This window comes from Seriola lalandi, unplaced genomic scaffold (genome assembly GCF_002814215.2).
Source record: "Seriola lalandi dorsalis isolate HSWRI2012SDOR001 ecotype SW California unplaced genomic scaffold, Sedor1 jcf7180002053690, whole genome shotgun sequence".
In the NCBI taxonomy this organism is placed as follows: domain Eukaryota; kingdom Metazoa; phylum Chordata; class Actinopteri; order Carangiformes; family Carangidae; genus Seriola; species Seriola lalandi.
The window spans coordinates 342687-362358 of record NW_019524243.1 but is presented as its reverse complement, the minus strand read 5'-3'; the positions used below and the strand labels follow the sequence as shown (position 1 = coordinate 362358).

The following is a 19672-nucleotide window of genomic DNA, read 5'->3' as shown; positions in this document are numbered from 1 at the left end:
AACTTTACCTGAAAGTTCTTTATTCCAAGACAACACTGGCAATTTGTTAGTATAACAACAAATCAGGTTTGCAAAGTATTGTTACTAATGACACAGATAGAAGTCGCTGTCTCATGTTAAACTCACCAGACATTAAAATAAATGGAAAATATATATTTGGCCCCTTCACTGAAAAAAAAGTATAAAAAGTTTTTTTTTTCTTAACACAGTAAGTAGCCTCCACACAGAATAGTGAGGTAGAGAGTAGGTATTAACTGTAAGGCAGAAAAATTGATCAGCAGGACACTTGAGTTGAACAAGGCACGTAAAACACAGTGTATCCTGATAACTGAGGTTGGAGTGAGTACTTTAGGAGCTGGACAAAGCCAATTACCAACCTGACAACTGACCAGAAAACCACTATCACATACAATGCAAAAGTCCTACTTTTATATATAATTGTTTACATGCAAACAGTAAATATTGCACTCAATGATTTTTTTTCATTTCAAAATCACGCTTCAAATTTAACCACACCAATAGCCTAAATAAGACATGATTTATGTGATCTGATTTTGCATTGTTAACTATTCTATTTATTTGCATCAGGTGTGTCAGTTGCAGAGGATGGGAAAAGGAGGGAATATGCTGGAGGAGGTTCATCTGATTGAGACAGGAAGTCTATGTTCATCATTGGTGTAGAAGGCAGTGAATCGTATGAAGGAGCAGTTGGGGATATGTTAAACGGTGCAGAAGGGGATGGCTGGATCTCTGGGGCAGATGGAGATGGGTGAAACGTTGGAGCAGTAGGCGGAGGGTGAAGCACAGAAGTTGATGATGAGGATGAAAATGGAGATCCATATGGAGAAGCGTGCTGTGGCACTGGGTTATTGTAGCCCCCGCGCATGTGTGCTGGCTGACCCCAGTACACATTGGGTGGAGCAGCATACATTTGTGGGCTAGCTGGGTATGCAGGTCCTGGTGCTGAATACCTTTGAGCTCCTAGGTATCTGTGACTGCCTGAATGTGGGGATGCAGGAGAAGAATGCCTAGACGCTGCTAGGGGAGGGAAGTTGCTGTTACTTGGGCCCCCAGTAGCCCCAGCTGGATAGGGACCCGCAGCCACGCCAGGCTGAGTGCCAAGAGCTAAGTCAGGAGGAAGAATGACGACTGGGAAAGTGACCTCTGGATTGAAAGCAAAGCTGATGTCCAGATACACCTGAAAAAAAAAAAAAATCACTGCTTCATTAGCACATGATGCTTTACTTCTACACCTGACAGTTACAACAAATTTGGAATTTGAACAAATTTTATGGGTTAGCAGTGTTACAAAAATCAGGGAAAAAAATATAGCTCTGTCAACTACCTTATCTTACTGTGCTTTACCATTAAGATCCACTGTTACATACCTTTAAATAGTATTCCACTGAGATAATCTCACAATTCTCGATTGTCTGTATCTGACCATGAGGAATCCTTATTACACAGCGGACGCTCTTCTCTGTGTAGGCTCTAATACAGCTGTCAACCACCTTGTGGATAACGGTTCTTTCTTGCTTCATATCGCTGCTGGCATGGAACAAAACATCCTGGATTAAACTGAATTTGGGTGTCACGTCACTGGATGAGGAATTGTTGATTTTTGCAACAATTGCCACTGTTTGACCTATGAGGAAAACAACATAATATTTTACATTATTTTTCATGTATTATCCCAGTATTGTTAATATATAAAGATTTTTTCTATGCCTGAGAGGCACACCTTACTCACATTACATGAACAGTGCTGAGATGATGAACCCCATCCCAAAGTATTATATTTCTTTCAACTGTTTTATTATAGCTTTAATAAACCCTTCACTGACAGACCATTTTCCTGGCAGACATTTTAGCCTGTCAAGATCACAGGTGTAACTAGTGCCATTAATGCTGGGTCATCTATAATGAAGTGTGTTAGGATAACAGAAATGTAAACCAGCATCCACAACACCAGAGCACTGGAGTAGAGAGATTCAAATGGAACTAACCTGTTTTTCATGTCATTTTATATACCTGCGACGACACATCAAAATGTCTATCATGAAAGAGGACCGTACAGTACATGCTGATTCTTTCAAATTGGCAGATGTAATAAGATGTTTAAGACAATTTGTGAACTATAATGTAAATAGTATTACTGCGTGTTTTATCAGAATAGTTTGCTGTTTTGCAAATTGATGGCTGTGACATCCATCAAATGACAAAGCATGCTTTTCAGGATCTTCCTTCAACAGAAGATCTCCTTCCAAGACTTGAACCTACCATGTTTGAAGTGGAATTTTACTACCTGGGGCATACGCCCTTCTGTCAACAGTGACATCCATCTGTACATGTCCTTTTGAGAAAAGCCCCATCTCTTTTTTTGCTGAAGCAACTTGGGATGACTAGAATACAATGAATAGGGAAAAAAATTACTTTTGATCCACTTCCAATATGAAGACAATACAGTGCATGATTTAAGTGTTACAGTGGTATAGCAGGGCATGATATCCAGGCCCTCAAGACCACAAGTGAATACTACTGCACTACCCTTTGAATCTCATCACCTACTGTACAGTATGTCGTTGTGAGCAGTTTTCACAGGTACTAGTATACTTTTTACAGAGGAAATAGCATCTATGAAAACTGTCAACCGCTCAGTTGGTGAATCATCCAAAGTAACTGGGATATGGTTATTATTGTATTGTATTGCTGTTGAGATTTTTTCATCAAATTTTCCAAAACATTTCATCAGTTAAATTTCAAATCCAAATTCTTATAGCTCTTTTTCACAGAAGACATTTTGTCATAGCAGGAAAAGCACATGTGAAGCCATTACCATTAATGGTTGATGTGTTGTATTTACTATAAGTTTTCCAGGAAGCCAAACCAGCGAGCGAGAATGCGCAATAACTTCTGACACCTCTAAATGGAATGTAGCCATCATTACTGCTACTAAATACAACAGTGCTTTTCCTACGCTTTTCCAACATGTTGAAAAAGGCTGTGAAAAAGTCCTATTACCTCCATTATACTGTGGTGGTGGAGCTGGATATTAAACTAAAACTATCTGTGTAGCTAGGTAGGACTGCAGATGAATGAATGTGGTTTAAGTGTGTGATAACAATATTTTTCAATTCCAATAGTCTGTTTTTCTCCTATGCAACAACCCCCATGAAAAGTAAAATCACATTACAAAATATCATCTATATATACAATATTGTACCAAAGGGCACATATTTTCCTGTCAACTGACATATCAGAGATGTGTGTATGAATGGTTAGATGTTTACACACCATCAGAGACTGAAGATTTGGAAAGGACTTGGAGACGAAATGTATCTCCTTTTCTACTTCACGGTCCATCCTCCAACTTCTGGACAGTGCAGCTTCCAGCTTGTAAACAATCTTTCCATGAGTCCCCTTGAAGGATGAAGGCATGCTTCTGTATTGGAGAACAAGCAGATTAATATCAAATCAAAACTTGAAGTAACACTTATATAATGTGGCAGGAGTAAGCTATTTGGTCCTGCTTGTTCAAACCAATTACATTGTCTAAGTACAAACATTACATTTTGGTAAACTTGTCTTACTGTACTTACCCTGGTGGTATGTTGAAGCTAAATTTATAGACATGGGTCCCTCGGGGAATGATGGTGTCTGAAAAGGAAATAATGTTGGTGTTAGTACTGACAGTAGTCTACTATTATTACTAGCTACTCTTAGCATAGTGCAAATAGTAATGAGGACGGTGGTGAAAAGTATAACATGCTTCTACTCTCATACTCTTCATTTTAATATGGCATATTTTGTCCACTACATTAATGTTGTTGTTGCTGTAATCTAATTATTAATCAATTTGCACTGTTATAGAATAAACTACAACCTAAAGTAGTTCCAGTTTATTTTAGTTTTAGCTGAGAAGACTTGTGTGCTTTCACTTAAGTTTTGAATGTGGGAATCAAACAAGTAATCACCATCACTGGACAAAAAGAAGAGAAAACAGCATAAACGTACGATGAGGCAGGGACAGAGAGAAGGCCTGCACCATGCCAGATTTAACTATATGGGTTGTAGGGCATGCAGGACTAACAAGACCACTACCGCCTACCCTTGGATTCCACTGGGACTAAAAACTGCTTCAGTTTGAAATATCTCCTTTGTGCAGTGTGTGTATGGGAGTGATCGCCCCTCTTTTGCGTCCAACGAACAACAGCGTCTCCCTTAGCTTTAATATACAGACTCTGAACCGTAATTTCCTTGATTAAGTCCAGTGTTACTTTTCCAGTTAAACGGTCTCCCTCCGAAAACGTCCCGTTCTCATTCACCGCGTCCAAAGTCATCGTCAAGCTTCTAATGGAAGGCATTGTCGTAAGTAAATCAAGACTATGCCGGTTAAATGATTAAAAAAAATGCGATGATCGATCTTCAATTTCTAAACGTTTTCGCTATATGTTACTCTGATGACACGGCAAGACGGCACCCATGGCGGCTGGACCCTAGATAGTGGGATAAGACACGCCCTACCAAAGTGTGTTCAAAGACCTCTACTGCCATCCAATGTATAAAGGAGAAAATGGGGGAGAGGGAAATGGGAACTCATCGTAGGAAACGAGTGCAAAAGCACTTTGCACTCAAGTATAATAAAGTACATTTCCCCCTAACATCACGTATTTGGCCAATGAAAAGAAGATATCTTGTACTGCATCATAGTATTCACAAACTTAGGAGAACATAAAATAACTGGTTGCTTTTATTCTGAAGGTTAACACCTACAGCGGAAGTCTTGCTGGAAATGGGAAAAAATGCTGATTTTAGTAAAGAGTTACACCTTATATTCTTCATGAAGGATCAAATTGACTTTTAAATAATTTTTTAATTTATGGTCAGAAATATTTAAAATGAAAATCATGAACTAAAATTACCCAGGTATGAAGAAAAGTAAATAAAAAGTAAAAGAAAGATGTGTGGGAACAGGTGGGGAGACCACCTACTGCGCGCGTCATAGGCATGGATACATTAAAACACCTTGATGCCGGATCCAAAATGGCGCCCATCCATTCTACAGAAAGATGCATGGATACAGGAGGCCACGGTCAAAGCGGTCGGCCATTTTCTTGACGACTCGTCAACTTAATTCTCGCCTCATGTAAGTTTGATTAGCCTGTTTTATGTAATGTAATAGCATAATTTGAGGTACCTGTTTGCAATTACAAATAGCCTCGGTATCTTTTTTCCTGCTTGTGTACTTTGGCAACCTTGCTACCATAGTAAAAACAACGATTATTTGAGAGTGTGGTTAGCTTAAACCCAAAGGCCTCTTAGGTTTGTGTTTTGCACAAGTTAAATTAACACCAAAATGCTCTGAAAATGTTAGTGTAGGTAGTGTTGTAATTTGTTGTTTATGAAGTTTCCCTCAACGTGGCACTACATCTCAAAGTATTGCCCTTAGTTTGTCAAACCAGCGTATGTGCTAGCACCCTTTTGAGGTTTAAGGTGAGGCCTACAACTGTGGTGAAACCACAAAATGACACTTGCGTGTTGATGCCACGGAGTTAAAAGGTACCTGCAAAACACCTGGGGTGTAAACCACGTCATTACATACTCCCAGGGCTAGCGTGTGAACCGCTGTAGTTGCCGAGCTAACCTTAATTGGCTAGTGGAACTGACCGTGCCAACCCCCCCAAGTCACCACAGCTTCGGGGACTCCTGTTTTCTCTCTACTGTCCTTTTTACTTACCCCTGGCATTTCGTTCTGTACAAATTTAGTGAAGAGGGAATATAAAAATTTCCGTGCAAACCAGCCTGCTAAATCTTAGTTCGCAAATGTAATTTAGCTCGTACTAAAGGAAAAATAAGTTCATTCAAAGCATGTAATTAACGTTGACTCATGTATCACAGCTGTCTGCAAACGACGGCTCTGTATTGAAAGAGTGTTTAGTCTGACAGAGGAGGTTATAAAAAAGTAAATGGTGCAACACCACTACCAAGCTAGGTTAGCTACCTAAACTAAAATGAGTCCAGCAACGTTTTCAAAAGTTTCCGTTTTAAGTGCTTGAAAACTCTGGAGTAATGGAAGCCAGGCATTAATGTAGCAAAATTCATGTTTTAAAACTAAAACGAATTAGTTTGGACATAGTTTGAGGCTCAGTGTTTGCGCTTGTGTCATCCATATTGCCAGCTTTGCTTTGAGTGAACCAAGACAGATAGAGGAAGTGGTCCTTCCATGGCAGATAGAGGAAGGGGTTGACTTCAAGAAATCCTACCTTTCCAGTGACTAGAAAAGGCCGGTGTAAAGGGCAGCACAGAGGCTCTGATCATGACAGCACAAGAACAGGCCCTAAGCACCAGATCCTTAGAGGCAGGGGTGTACCACAGCAGACAGGACCCAAGGTGCAGGATGTGCAAAGATGCAGTGAGACAGTCCAGCGTGTAGTGGCAGGGTGTAAGATGCAAACTAGGACAGGATACACTGAGGCATAACCAAGTGGTTGGGAAAGTTGGAAAGTAGCAGAAGAGGTCAGTTGTGATAGATGTGGCAATGCCAGATGACAATAATAACAGAAAGAAAGAGCATGACAAGTTTGAGAAGTACCAGGGACTGAATGAACAACTGGAACAGGTGTGGGAGGTGAAGTCCAAGTTTTTCTACACAGTATCTGTACTTAGGAGGCTAGTAAGCAATTTTGGATGAAATGCTATTATAGAAATGTCTTTGTCGAGCATATTAAACGTTCCTGAACTGTGCCACTTCCATTTTTCAAGAGTGCTTGATATTAGCTCAACTAAATAAGAAAATGTAACTTCAGGAACAGAGTGATGTCTTCTTAGCAAAAAGCGAGAAAAACACAAAACATGTTGTTTCCATGATCCCAAAACAACTACTTTGTTTGTCATAAGTTATTTGAGTCACTTGAAAAAATAAGAAATAGTTTATTTTTTTTTCCCCTTGTAAATTTTTTCTTTCTTATTGCTGTCACTGCAGCCAGCTGCTTCTGGATAGGATTCCTTTAGTGCTAATTGTTCAGGAGGTTTTTACCTGGAGCCAAATTATCCACAGTGGTCTACTCCTCTACAAAAGAAATGCACCTGGTGATTAAATCTTGTAAAAACACAGAATAAAGCAGTTTCATGTTTTAAAAAAAAAAAAAAAAAAAAAAAAAATCAGTGTTTCTCTGATGCTGTTCGGCAGACACAGGACATCTCAGCGGGGCTGCCTGCCCTGCTGCTGACTAACATTTGCTCAGCTTTGTTCTGATAACTTAAGATCCAGACATCTGGTAGCAAAAACCCCTCATCCAGTTAAAATATACGGTTAAAATTACCAAGAGTTAAATAGTGTAACTTGAAAATGTAGCTTAAAACTGAATATAAAGTAAATTTTGTCTGCTTCTGGCAGACAACCACAATGCTGATACATGTGCAAAGGGGATATGACATCATTGACAGGCGGCCAAATGAAACCGGCTGTTACCTTGATTAAAATCACGGATTTGAAAATTGCTGGAAAACATTTGGGATAATGCAAGTACATAACCCATATATATATATATATATATATATATATATAACAGGCCTAGTTGTTTTTAGATATTTTAATGCAGAAAAGGTACATATACCTTTTTAAGTCTTTAAAGTATTAAAACACGACATTAAACATTGGTTAACAAGTGTGATGATTCTTAAAATGACATTTGATGTCAATCCCTTACAGTCTAAATATCTGTCACATATTTATGACGGATTAATGAAGATGAAAACTAATGACCTGTTTTTCTGCTTGCCTCTCTCCATGTAGTTGGACTATTGATTCATGTTTTGAATTTCTCTTAAGATGGACAGGACAAGCAATCAAGTCTGGACAGTGGATTTATATACACTGGCAAACTGAATTGATGGCATTCCTTATATGGGAATTTTAGTCCATCAAATTATTTTGTAAATTAATTGAATAACATGGAGTTCGGAGAATACCATAAACATTGTCATGATGATTACAGATACCACATTATGGAGCACAGGCTGAATAAATTTGTCTGATAACAATTAAATCAGGATCTGATCTAACAGGAGGTGAATATTTATTTTACAGACTTAGAAGGCTGTTGGGAATTGTTTTGACTGCAGCTTCTTGTGCATGCCCCCTGCTGCTTTTGCCTGCTCTCTCTGCTTCCCAGGTTGGGTGCAGTTAACCTCGAACAAGCCTTTTTACACATCCCAAATCCATACTACATACTACTTATATGTTTTTAACATAAAGTGTGTTTCCACTGGGAAAGTAAAAAAGTATAGTGAAATCAGAAAGATGCTGTTGATGGATACTATTCTCCCTCAATGCAGTGCACAGGGAACTCTGGTGTGAGTTGGCCATGTGAGGATTACATTACTGTGCATTGACAAAATAAATCTATATCCATCGAATTTGGGTTTATTAGCAGTTACAGTGGTCTTTGTTTTCAGGCAAAGTTGGAAAATTGTAATTATCATAACTCTGATATGACATGAATTAACCTTTTTTTTTTTTTTTTTTTTTAAGTGTACTAACTTCTAAAACGATATACTAGTATAGTACATACTGTATAGAATTAGTATGTAATATGGATTTTGAACACAGCTCAAGTGACCTCTTGTGTTCATCCAAAGTAAATGTTAATCGCTAACTAAATTGGTGATATAAAGTTTCTGTCTAGAAATTCAAATTTTGCTTTCACATACTTTATCATAGTATAGTAAATAATTATATATATGCTTTCTAATTGACATATTATTTACTTCTAAATAGGGGTTTGACAATCATTGCGGCAGTTACAATTAAATTGTGACAAATACAATTAATAACTCATGCGGACAGTTCCCTATTTCATATTGTTGCAGAAAAATCACACACAAGCACACTGAAAAGTAAAAACACAGACTAACATTTTAGGCCTCCACAAACACTGTCTTCTGCTCACTGTCTGTGGTCATAACTGTAACTCAGTAACACTAAAATTACCACCACAATGTTGTGTAGTAGTGCCTTTCTAAAATACCTCTTATGGAGCACCAGGGATGTCATAGGAAAAGTAATAAAGCATTTCCTTAATTTCATATACAAAAACAGCATAAAACGCTCATTAAATAAACCATTTAGAAATACATTTGTTATTCCATGAATAGATACTAGAATTTGAAAAACTATTTGAAAAGGCATTTTAAAAATGGGAATAGATACTTGGATTCCCCTCTAAAACTCACTAGTTAGCTCTCTAACCAATCAGAGAGCTTGTTGCATCCCATGGCCAATTGGGATTGCTCAGTCTGGTTTTACTAGCACTAAAGGCCCAGAGTGTCACAGAAAGGTTAAATTGAGTGGCTAAATGACTAAGCAAATCAATTAATAAGAAATGGAAAAGCTGCTGGAAAAAGCAAATGGAAATTGAAGAGGGAATCCAGGTATGCATTCACATTTTTAAAATGGCTTTTCAAATAGTTTTTCAAAATCTGTTATTTATTAATTAATTAATTAATTAATTAATAAATGTATTTACAAATGGTGTATTTAACGAGTGTTTTATGCTGTTTTTGTAAATCCACTTTTAAATCTGAAGTATTTATTGACGTATTAATAGTTCATTTATATATTCCTTTTACAATTCCTGTTTTTAATGCCTATTAAAAAAAAAAATGAAATTATGGAAATGCTTTGTTACTTTTCCAGTGACATTCCTGGTCCTCCATACTTGTTGCTTTCAAAGTTTGTCCCAGTTTAGATAAGAATAAGCTAACCTCAAACAGCCGTTGTGCTGTTAACAGAAGGTGCCATGGAGACAGTTACCCTGCCAATGTGGTGAGTGCAATGATGGGAGGAGAAGGAAATGAAGTCAGGGCCACAAGGCAACAAGGCCAGTGTGAGAAAATGAATGGAAACAAAGAAGACGGTGAAATGGAAAGTCCTTTAACACTGGCACAGGTTAGTTCCTGTTAGCTGTGTGCTAAGTGTGTTTCTGCCTTTTTTTTTGTCTAATTGTTCCATTTGTTTGGCATTCAGAAGTGCAAATCAGAACTGTAAGATTAGTAAGTAAGATTCCAAATCTTGACCTACTTTTGAGTGGAGAAACAGAAACATAACTTTTGAGAAGAAAGTATGATATGATTGCATATGATATGCAAAAACTGATTATTTTGGCAAATATTACGATTGTAAGTCATGATTTCTGTTGCAATGGAATTCATTTTCACTGATTTTAAATTTGATGATTTTTGTTGGGACTTGTACTGAAGAAACATTCCTTTATGTCTGGAGAATATGATTTGTAGGCCAAGGCATTGCTGTAGCACCATAATGCATTATATAAGGAGTGTTGTGACAGATTTCACCTTTTTATCAAAAAAATTGCAGCTGCTGCAATTTGGATATTGCACTTGGCTATATTGCAATTTCGATAATATTTTGTTTACTTTTCAGCTCTAGTTACAGTGTTTTTCAGTCAAATATATCTAGATGTCTCTTCTTGAATAATTTCCCTTGGATGCTGTTTACCAGTTTTGGCTTATTTAGTTTTTATGTCTCATATTTCTGTTAGTAAGGCCTGTTTGAACTGACACCACATGTCATGAACTCCGGCATACAGCTCAGTATTTTTACAAGTAGTTTGAAATAACCACTCGGAATGAGGACTTGCCTGGAAAGTCAAAACAGATAGCCCCTACTTGGTTTGAACAGCACAAAAGCCAAATCTCTGGTTAAGTAAGTTCTTCAGACAGCAAAACAGTGCAACAATGACCACAATGTCATAGAGAAAAATGTGTAGAAAATGCTTTTTTAAAATCAGCATAAGAATTTGTGCAGTGTATAGTGATGTTTAGGGGAGCAAGCAACAGCTTATCCAATTGGCATGACTAGATTTGTAGTGTATTATGGTGTGTAAGTTTGTAAATCAGGATATTAATAAACATAAGGTTAACATAATCCCTATCAAAATACAAAACTATAGTTCTTCCAGAGTTGGCATGCATTGTAAAGCTTTTAGCTTTTTCTTGATCCACAGAATATGGTAAAACAGTCTGGCCAGTGATAATGGTGTTTCAGCTATTATTATAATAATCTTTCCATTTATTGAAGTATGTATACATGTGAAAAAAGCATTGTCTAATTGTATTTATTTCAAAATGATCTGATTAGTGGATATACAGCTAGCAAGTCATGGAAACAGCTTAAATGCCAATCAGTTGTGAGCAGGAAACATATGAGTAAGTGTGGCAGAAATATTAAAGTAATTAAAAGTAAGAAAAGTGAGCAAACCAAATCCTGCTTAGGGCCCTCATTAAGCTAAGGACACCCCTGCATGCTTTGAAACTCATCTACATAAGAGAGAGATGAAACTGGCTGTTAGGCAGTGCCTGATAACATTTGTCCATTATGGACTGCAGAGGGCCATCTGTAGCAAAACAGCAGATGCAGCTTCATATCAGTTTCATACACCTCATTACTGCAGCGCTTTTTGTTTTGCGAAGTTTCTTTGAAATTTCTCAACAAATAACTACAATTAGACAGTCATTATGAATTTTAAACTGTTGTGCTGGCATGCACACTAGGTGAAAGTCAGTATTGTTACAAAAGAGTTGTTCTTTTGTAATTGATATATTAATGGCAAAGACTTAAATCACATCCCTCAGTAGAAGCTCATTAATCTATCCGTGTATGTGCTCCTAGTTGGATAGGTTGTATCCCTGCATTGGGGAAAAAAGGCTGCCTTGGTCAAGTCCAGTCTTTATTAAGATTAATGAACAGCTTGACATTTTTAGTCCTCTGTCTCAATCGATAATTTTAATACTCATGAGGGCCAATGGGGATCTAAGCTTGCGGAATTCACACTGTGGCCACAGGGCGCATGTTAAATGTCCAAGTGGTAATCAATGCAAAGAAATTAGCTATTGATCTCTTATAGTTTTGTAATAGGTTATCTATTGGTTTGCTCTTTCGGAAAATTCCAATATCAGTCGGATGGAATTGTGCTGGTAATATTGCTGGGGGATGTGTGTGTGTCTATGCATGTGTATGGCTGCACATACACCCAGCTTCCACATTTGTGTGTGCAGGGTCACATCCTAATTAGCACAGAGGGCAGATTGTAAATAAACATGTTGAGGAGAATATTGGTGATCTGCATCAGATCCACAGTTCATTACAAATAGGGCTGGGAACTTCAGATTGGCTTTATGTAAGCTTAATGCTGGCAAGAAGACCAGTACTTGTAAATTGCTATTTTAATTAAAACACATCCACTACTTTCCATCATACTGTATGTGAGACCACATCATTCATATACAAATAGTTGGGGATTATGACTCCCATATCATTTGAACATCAAAAAATATATTTCATATGTTTACTGCAAATGTAGGTGATAAAAAAACTACTGCAATATAATTCTAGTTCCTAACCTTAGTTCTAAGCTTAGAGAAAACTGATGTCAAGCATACACACAGTTCTTTTTCTCATAATTAAATTAAAGTTAAAGTTGAGAAAAATACCAAGCAAACTTTGTATACTTTTCCTTTGTCTGTGTTCCCAGGACATACAGTGTGAGTTGGATATGGATCTGCTGTGCTGGGGTAGTGGAGAGCTTGGCCAGAATGGATGTGGCAGGCCAGGGGACATCGGTCCAGAAGAAGCCCATCTGAGAGAGTTCACAGCAACTAGGCGTGGCACCGTGAAGCTGCTGGCATGTGGATCCAGTCACTCCATTGTGGTTACAGGTACAGTTCCCAGTCCACTCTTGTACTGTTGTGTTTTATTGCACACTTTGGATGTCTAATCAGAATTCACTATTTTGGTATTGTCATGTAGTAGATCTTGCAGTACAGAAGTAATTGGGACAAGCCGCAATAACCAGTCTGATGTACTTTTAATACTGATGTAGATTTGCCTAAAAGCATGGTTGTCCAGTGAGGCTTTAGAATGTCTACAAAACATTTTAGGGAGACATTTGATCAAAGGATGTGTTAGCAACCAAGCCTATAGCATCCATTAGCAACCACCATACACAATGATGGACTTGTTTGTACTTGAGTTCATGTACACCCAGAAAACAGATCAGGTGGCACAGTAATGGGATATTCTTTAAAGGTTTCAAACACTCATAATGTCATATACATAGGGTTTACACATGACATGAAGTGTCTTCCCCCCCTGCCCATGATGTAATACTGGCCTACTTATTTGCCAGTTTGATAGAAAACCTGATGACAGGAAGAGGGGAGTATCCTTTAGTACATTAGCTGGCAGTAGTCATAAAACAGTAGCCCAGATAAGTCTTATAGATCACCCCAACACAGGGATCCTATACCTCTACCATCATTACAGGGGAAAAAGGTGACATTTTTGATTGATTAAAATGGTTCAGGCTAGCTTAGGCTAAATCATGTTAAGTGATGTGACACTGCAGTTTCACATATCATATTTCTGTCGAGACTGATGGTGGAAGGCATTGTCAAGGCATGATATCTGACAACAGCAGACATCTGGAGGGACTGGAGGAGATTTATGGAAGGTTTTAGTGGTCTGAGGGAGATGAGAGAGAGTAAAAAGTGGTCCTTTTTTGTGCATTGTCACTTCCCGAGTGACTGTAAATTTTCCTCCGGTGCTGTTGGGAATTGGAGACATTTACACATCCTGACAAATTGCCTGCTGTAAAAGTATTTACTGGTCTTGTCCTCCCTTTATTCTTGGCTAGCTCGCAAACACAAACCCCCTCATAGACACAGAAATATTTACCCTCAGCAAATTTATGTGACACATGTTTATGTGGCGTACCTGGCCCAAGATATGTCATAATTGTGTCATGTTGAGAGTACTGGTCCACACTTAACGTTTTAATAGAGGAGGTCTTGAGTAGGTCATAATGGTTTTATATCAGCCACATTGTCTCCAATCACTGGCCGTTTGGTCCAGTCAGCTCAAGGAACGGCTTGTTTATGGAAAAATAGCTTGCAAGAGAAATCCATGATGTGCACAGAAGGGTGAAGAACAACTATACTTGCCTAACCCACGACACACACACTATCACACATACAACCTCCACAGACTAAGATAAACCGTTTACTGATTAGAGGTTGTCACCTCAGTGATTACCGACCAACATGCAATGATCAGCCGTAATTGGGACTGTCCTTAGGGTTTGTTGTCATGGGAAACTTGCACTGCGTGTGAATAGTATGTTGTTTGTCGGTTTTGGCTATTATGGAACTTGTTTTTATGTATATAATGAAATTATCTGTTGATTCAGTGCAAATTACAGACTGTAAATTGTTTAGTTTCTAATACATGGCTCTTCTCCACAGATAAGGATGGAATGATTACCCTTGAGTAAACACTTTACTTTCTTGTCCATGCTCAAATATTTCTCTACATTTTAAAAACGCATTATAAATTGCTGCCACTAGGTGGCACTGTGAGACTGCCAATAAGAGTGCAACAGGGGAGAGAGGCTGGGGGTAGGTGGGAGAAGGGAGGCCCACACTTACCTCACACTCAGACAGAGCTATAATTTACTAATAGTGCAGGAGCCGCCATTGCTGTTATCTTTTAATAGATTTGTACGGGGGAAAGCAGGTGCCTGTTGTTAATGTGTCCAATTGCCCAAGTTGCCTACAGAATTTAGGGCATCCATCACTGTCGTCGTCGGTGACACCCTGTCGTTCTACTTCACGCAGCGGGCCGGCCGGGCTGGGCTGGTAACAGATGAGGCTTCTCTCTCCTCTAGACGCCCACAGTCACACAGAGACGACCGCCATACGTGCTTGCACATGCATACACACACAAAAACACACAAGGCTATGCCACATTCTTAGAGGGCAAACTGAACTCATACCCGCTGCAACAGGAAATGCATATTATACATTAAATAAATATGATGAAAGGAAAAACCTTGTACTGTTACCTCTAAAAATTTATATCCAAAACTTAAGTGGAATAAGTACTATTTTGAACAGAAAGTGCCATTTAAAAAAATTAATCTCAGTAAACTTTGCTCCCATTGCTTTGAGTTCTTGACCTTCCAGCTGCACCCTTGAGCTTAGCCAGGGGCACCACGTTGCTTGCAGGTTTGCCCCCCGCCCTGGAAAACACTCCATGCAGCTGTGTTTCTTTAGACCCGGGCTGAGAGTTGGAGGGTATACAGAGGTGCTTGCTAATACCTTGTTACGGCTGTTTCAGTTGCTGGGTCTCAGAGAGGTCAGTGTCAGTACTACTTTTGTTCAAGGCCCTTGATCTGCTGGATGTTTGAGTAAGCCAAGGACCCATGTGCTGGCCGTTTGTGACCTACCATGCTTTTCCTACCGGAGACTTTGCTCTTGTGAGTCTCTTGGACTGTGCCAGAAGTCTTTGGTCAGAAATTTTTACTTTGATTTTGGTCTTTGAATGTTTTAAGCAAGGACTAAATATTAATTTATATGACCTTAGTGCCTTGAGATAATGCATGTTGTGATCTGATGCTATACAAATACAATTGAATTTAATTGAATTGAAATAGGAAGAACAGCACAGTTGTGACAGGAGATTTTTGACAGAAAGTCAGTATACTATCCCAAAAACAGGACTGATGAAGGACTGTCCTCCGGGATTAGGTTTTTCCACAGTCTTTATTCCCTTTTCCGTTTTTTCTTCACTTCTCTTTCCATATGAATTATGAACCTTGGTTAGGCCTTGGTGTCAGGTGTTAAACAGCAAATGAAGGCTATGACCCAGCTTCCTAACCCTCTCTGACATCTCTCTTAACATAAAACAGAGCCCTTACTCTCACCGTAATTGTAATCATCATGTTACTTTTGCTCAGTTTTTCCAGTGTTTCCTCCTGCATGCTGTTGATAAGCATTGCACCATTATGAGTTATACATTCCTCAGATATTCCCCTCTTTCCTCAGCTGTGAACACAACTTCAAAAAATAAATTGTAATAATGTAATGACATCATGCACCTGTTAGTAATAAAGAACACAGTCTGGAGTTTTTAAAGTGCATAATATTATACCACTTGTCAGTAAAAGCAAGTATTGGTACATCCTGTATTCTTTGACTCATCATAAAAATCCCTCTGCAAACACGGAGAGACACATAGCTCTGTGTATTCAGTTTAATGATATCCATTAAAATAGATTACAACAGACATAGTTTGCTCTGAATTACCTGGTCCTGAAATCCAATACCCTTTTAGAAAAAACTAAAATTCTCTAAAGTAACAGGAGTGGTCAATTGACCTGCCATGTGTCCGGGCTTTATTGGCATTCAGGACACAGTTTCATCTCTAAAGTATCAAAGGGATAGAAAAAGTGAGAAAGAGAGAGAGTCAGAGACAGGTGAAGACACAGACAAACCATCACAATGGCAGAAAAAAATCTTCAAGCTGCACACATGACCCTCCTTTTTGCCAGTCATGGCCAAGTTCTGCCTTGAGGATAGGGTTCATGCAGACTCGAGTGGCTACTTCTGTAAATGTATAATTCACTTGGATTGCCAGGAAATTGTTGTTAATATGGAGACCTATTTTCTCATTTTCTTTCTTCTTGCCTTTCTTTCAAGAGATCTAGGCCTGTAGGCAAATACACCTTTACCTATGTATTTTATTGTCTTGTTTAATGTTTGTCAAAGAGTGCAATACTCAGAATAATTCTAGGAAAGTATTGGCCATCCCGCTGCATGACAACTCCAATATGTCTGCTTTGTACCCACCACTGAAGGGAGCTTTGGTAATAATTTGCCGTTTAGCTGTGTTGATGTTTTTCTACGATTTCCCATTTGGGAAAGGTGAACAAGCGGAAAAGGGGAAAAATAACCCCTGTTCTTGCTTCTCGCCCTCTCTCTCACTCCTGTTCATTCTCTGTTTCTTTCTATCTTGCTCTCTCCTTGATCTCTGCTAATTTGGTTGAGCAGGTTGAGCGTTTAGTTTTGCACTCAGTTGCTTTTTAAGGTTAATCGTAGGACAGAAGTGTTTATGTTGCTGTAATATGGGCTTAACACTCTCTCAGCGAAGCATGGAGGACTTGAAATATGTAGTTCACCATCCCACTGCCCCCACCTCTTCCTCTTCTGCCTCCGTCCCAAAAAAGAAAAAAAGAAAAAAGACAAACCTTATGCAGAACAAAAGATGGGGGAAAGTCTTGCCAATTAGCAGCTAATGAGACAAGCTTGTGAGGATATCCAAATCCTCAACGTGTTAACGTTTACTCCCCCCCTTAAGTCCTTCAACCTGCGCCTCCCCCATCTGCCCTTGCACCCAGCCTCTTGTAAGGCGGTGAGGGCACCTCTGAGGCCCTCTGTGTGATTATTCACACATGGCCATGGCCCTGGTGCTTCTAGCGGCAAATAAGAGGGGAAGAAAGAAATACCTTACGTATGGCTAATGTAAAAATGCTCAACTGACACATGGCCAAGGCTCTCCTCTTATTTTTAATTTAATTTTTTCCTTTTTACCCCCTTCCACCCCCCACACACCAGCTCTACCTCATTTTCTATAGATAGATGGATAGATAGATCCAATGAAGCCTTCTGTCTCTTGCCATCCGTTCTCAATTTTCCTTAATATAGTAAAGCCAGGAACTGGGTGGGTAGGTTGTGGTTGCGAGGCTGGTAAGGGAAACACATTTGATAAGTGAAAAATAATATGCCAAGAGAAAAACCAGTTATCCCAGTTGCCTTTGACATGCCTTTTATCCAAGATGTCTGTGTTGGAAGTGAAAATAAAATCTGCTTTTGTAATAGAGATCTTTGGACAGCCTTGAATGATTCGCCACTACTCCTTTCCGGCCTCATTTTCTCCAGAGCGAGTATGGGGAGTGTGTTTGGAATCTCAGTGGGGAAAATCAAATGTGAGTTGGCCTGGAAGTGTTGCAGTAAACAGTGAGAAAAAGCAAACACAGGCCAGATCAGGGAATATCATGCAGAGTAATGTTTGGACTAAAAAGAAGAACTGTGTAATGGAACAGCACAAATTCCACTCTCCAAAGGGACTTCTAATTGATTCTGTGCTTCATTACTAGTTTTCTCAGGGAGAAAAATGGACATCTCACTTTATTATGAAAACAGAGCAATAGACATTTTAAATGGATGCCATGGTGATTATAACGATACAATTCTCACAGCATTTGGCAACAGATGATTGCTTTATTGCTTTAGCGTTTTCTTAAATTGTACTGTTTTCCATGAAGGTAGCAGGGAGTAGCAGTTTGAATATAACCTTAACCCTGACTGAAACAATTAAATGAAAGCAGAGAATTGAAAGAGAGAGGTTTGGGAGCACAAAATAATCCAGGACTCCACTTGATATGTTATTTGTCGAGGGCAGTACATTTGTGCATGTTAACTAACTGTGCCACTGCACTTGGCCTGCTCGTAATAGGGTTCCAGCGCAAACATTTTCTCTCAGGGATTTCTATTATTAATTCTGTCTGAACACATCCATAAATGAATAATGAAATAAATAATGAAAACGTTATTACTTTTGGCAGCTGGGTCATTTCTCGTTTCCTGCTTTTTCCTCCGCTTGTTTCCTACTAATTAACTTTCCAAGGAGTTGTCCTCTTTTTCACAAAATGAATTTCATCAGTATGGTAGGCCACTGAAAGTGTGGGTACACAATCTCATGAAAAGACAACAACCAGAACAATACACAGGTCCTTCACTGGTTGCTTGTCATTTAAAGGAAATAAATTAAGTTATTAAAAAAAATTTTTGCGCAGTTATTTAGTTGTTTGTCACAACAGGTGGATTCAAATATAGCATATTAATAAATATATTTAAGTAGCAAAAATGTTAAACCTTGAGCCCGTAGCAAAATAATTTGTACCTAATATTCGCATTACTGACCACAGAACCCCAGGACAGCATGTTATGGGCTTGCTTCTTACAATAAAGTATGAAACAGGAAGAGCTTCTAGCGATATCTTATTTGGCAAATCAAGGTTCCTCCCTCCATTCCCAGCTCCATCACCACTCATCTCCCTCCTTTCAGATGCCTGCCCTATGCCCCGCACCATGCTGTTAAAGACTTGTGTGCTGGGACAGAGGCTTGGCGATAAGTAGCCCTCATTTAATATGGATCTTAAAGAGGGCAGTAAAGCTAGAGCCTTAGTAGAAGTCTCCCCCCCCATCCCTCTGGCATTACTATGACCCTTCTCTCTCTTTCTCTCTCTCTCTCTCTCTCTCTCTCTCTCCTCATTAGAGTCATTGCAAACTCTTTCAAACTGCTCCTTCCTTCTCTCTGCGTTTTACTGTTAATTAGTTTGCTTTGTAAGGTTAGATGTGCGGACGGAGCAAGTTTGGGAGTGTTTGGCTGCCATCTGTGTGCATACGGCTCTAACTATGTACAGATGGTGTGTGCTTACAGACAGGTTGCTTCTTGTGGGGGGAAAAAAAATGTGAGAGACGTTTTTGGTTATTTTAACAAGATTTATGGCCATTCTCACAGGTAACTGTTTGAGCTGTAATGATTGTTAGTCAGCTGTCAAAAAAGTATAATTTAAGGCAAAACTAAGAAAGAAGAGAATCTAGATTTCTTCATTTCCACATCCTTGGTGATGAATCCTTTGTAAAATTTGTGAATTCCTGAAAAAAGCTGCTTTGTTAAAATTTTAACTGTGAAACATGTTGAACCAATTGAAAATACCATTAGCCACTCAGTGAACCAGTGAACCAGGTA

General features: G+C 38.8%; 1 protein-coding gene across 2 annotated transcripts; it reads right to left on the bottom strand.

Moving 5' to 3' along the window:
- Positions 1-3: 3 nt before the first annotated feature.
- On the bottom strand, positions 4-4509 carry LOC111651574 (arrestin domain-containing protein 3-like). 2 transcript variants are annotated; one of them, XM_023401558.2, is made up of 6 exons: positions 4109-4509; positions 3600-3657; positions 3295-3442; positions 2306-2402; positions 1389-1645; positions 4-1198 (listed from the first exon to the last, which is right to left on the bottom strand). In XM_023401558.2, the coding sequence occupies exons 1-6, from the start codon at positions 4362-4364 to the stop codon at positions 572-574; spliced, it is 1443 nt and encodes a 480-aa protein (XP_023257326.1). In that variant the 5' UTR covers positions 4365-4509; the 3' UTR covers positions 4-571. The 2 variants fall into 2 exon arrangements, with proteins under 2 accessions (XP_023257326.1, XP_087028863.1); XM_087172737.1 differs by lacking the exon at positions 4109-4509 and adding an exon at positions 4015-4100.
- Between the last annotated feature and the right edge of the window lie 15163 nt (positions 4510-19672).

Bases quoted from the DNA above. Each gene is read 5' to 3' on its own strand.
- LOC111651574 (XM_023401558.2), bottom strand. From the start codon at position 4,364: ATGCCTTCCATTAGAAGCTTGACGATGACTTTGGACGCGGTGAATGAG. The intron at 3,443-3,599 runs GTAAGTACAGTA...TCTCCAATACAG, and splicing joins AGCTTCAACATACCACCAGG to AAGCATGCCTTCATCCTTCA. The intron at 2,403-3,294 runs GTGTGTAAACAT...ATTGTATTCTAG, and splicing joins CAAATCTTCAGTCTCTGATG to TCATCCCAAGTTGCTTCAGC.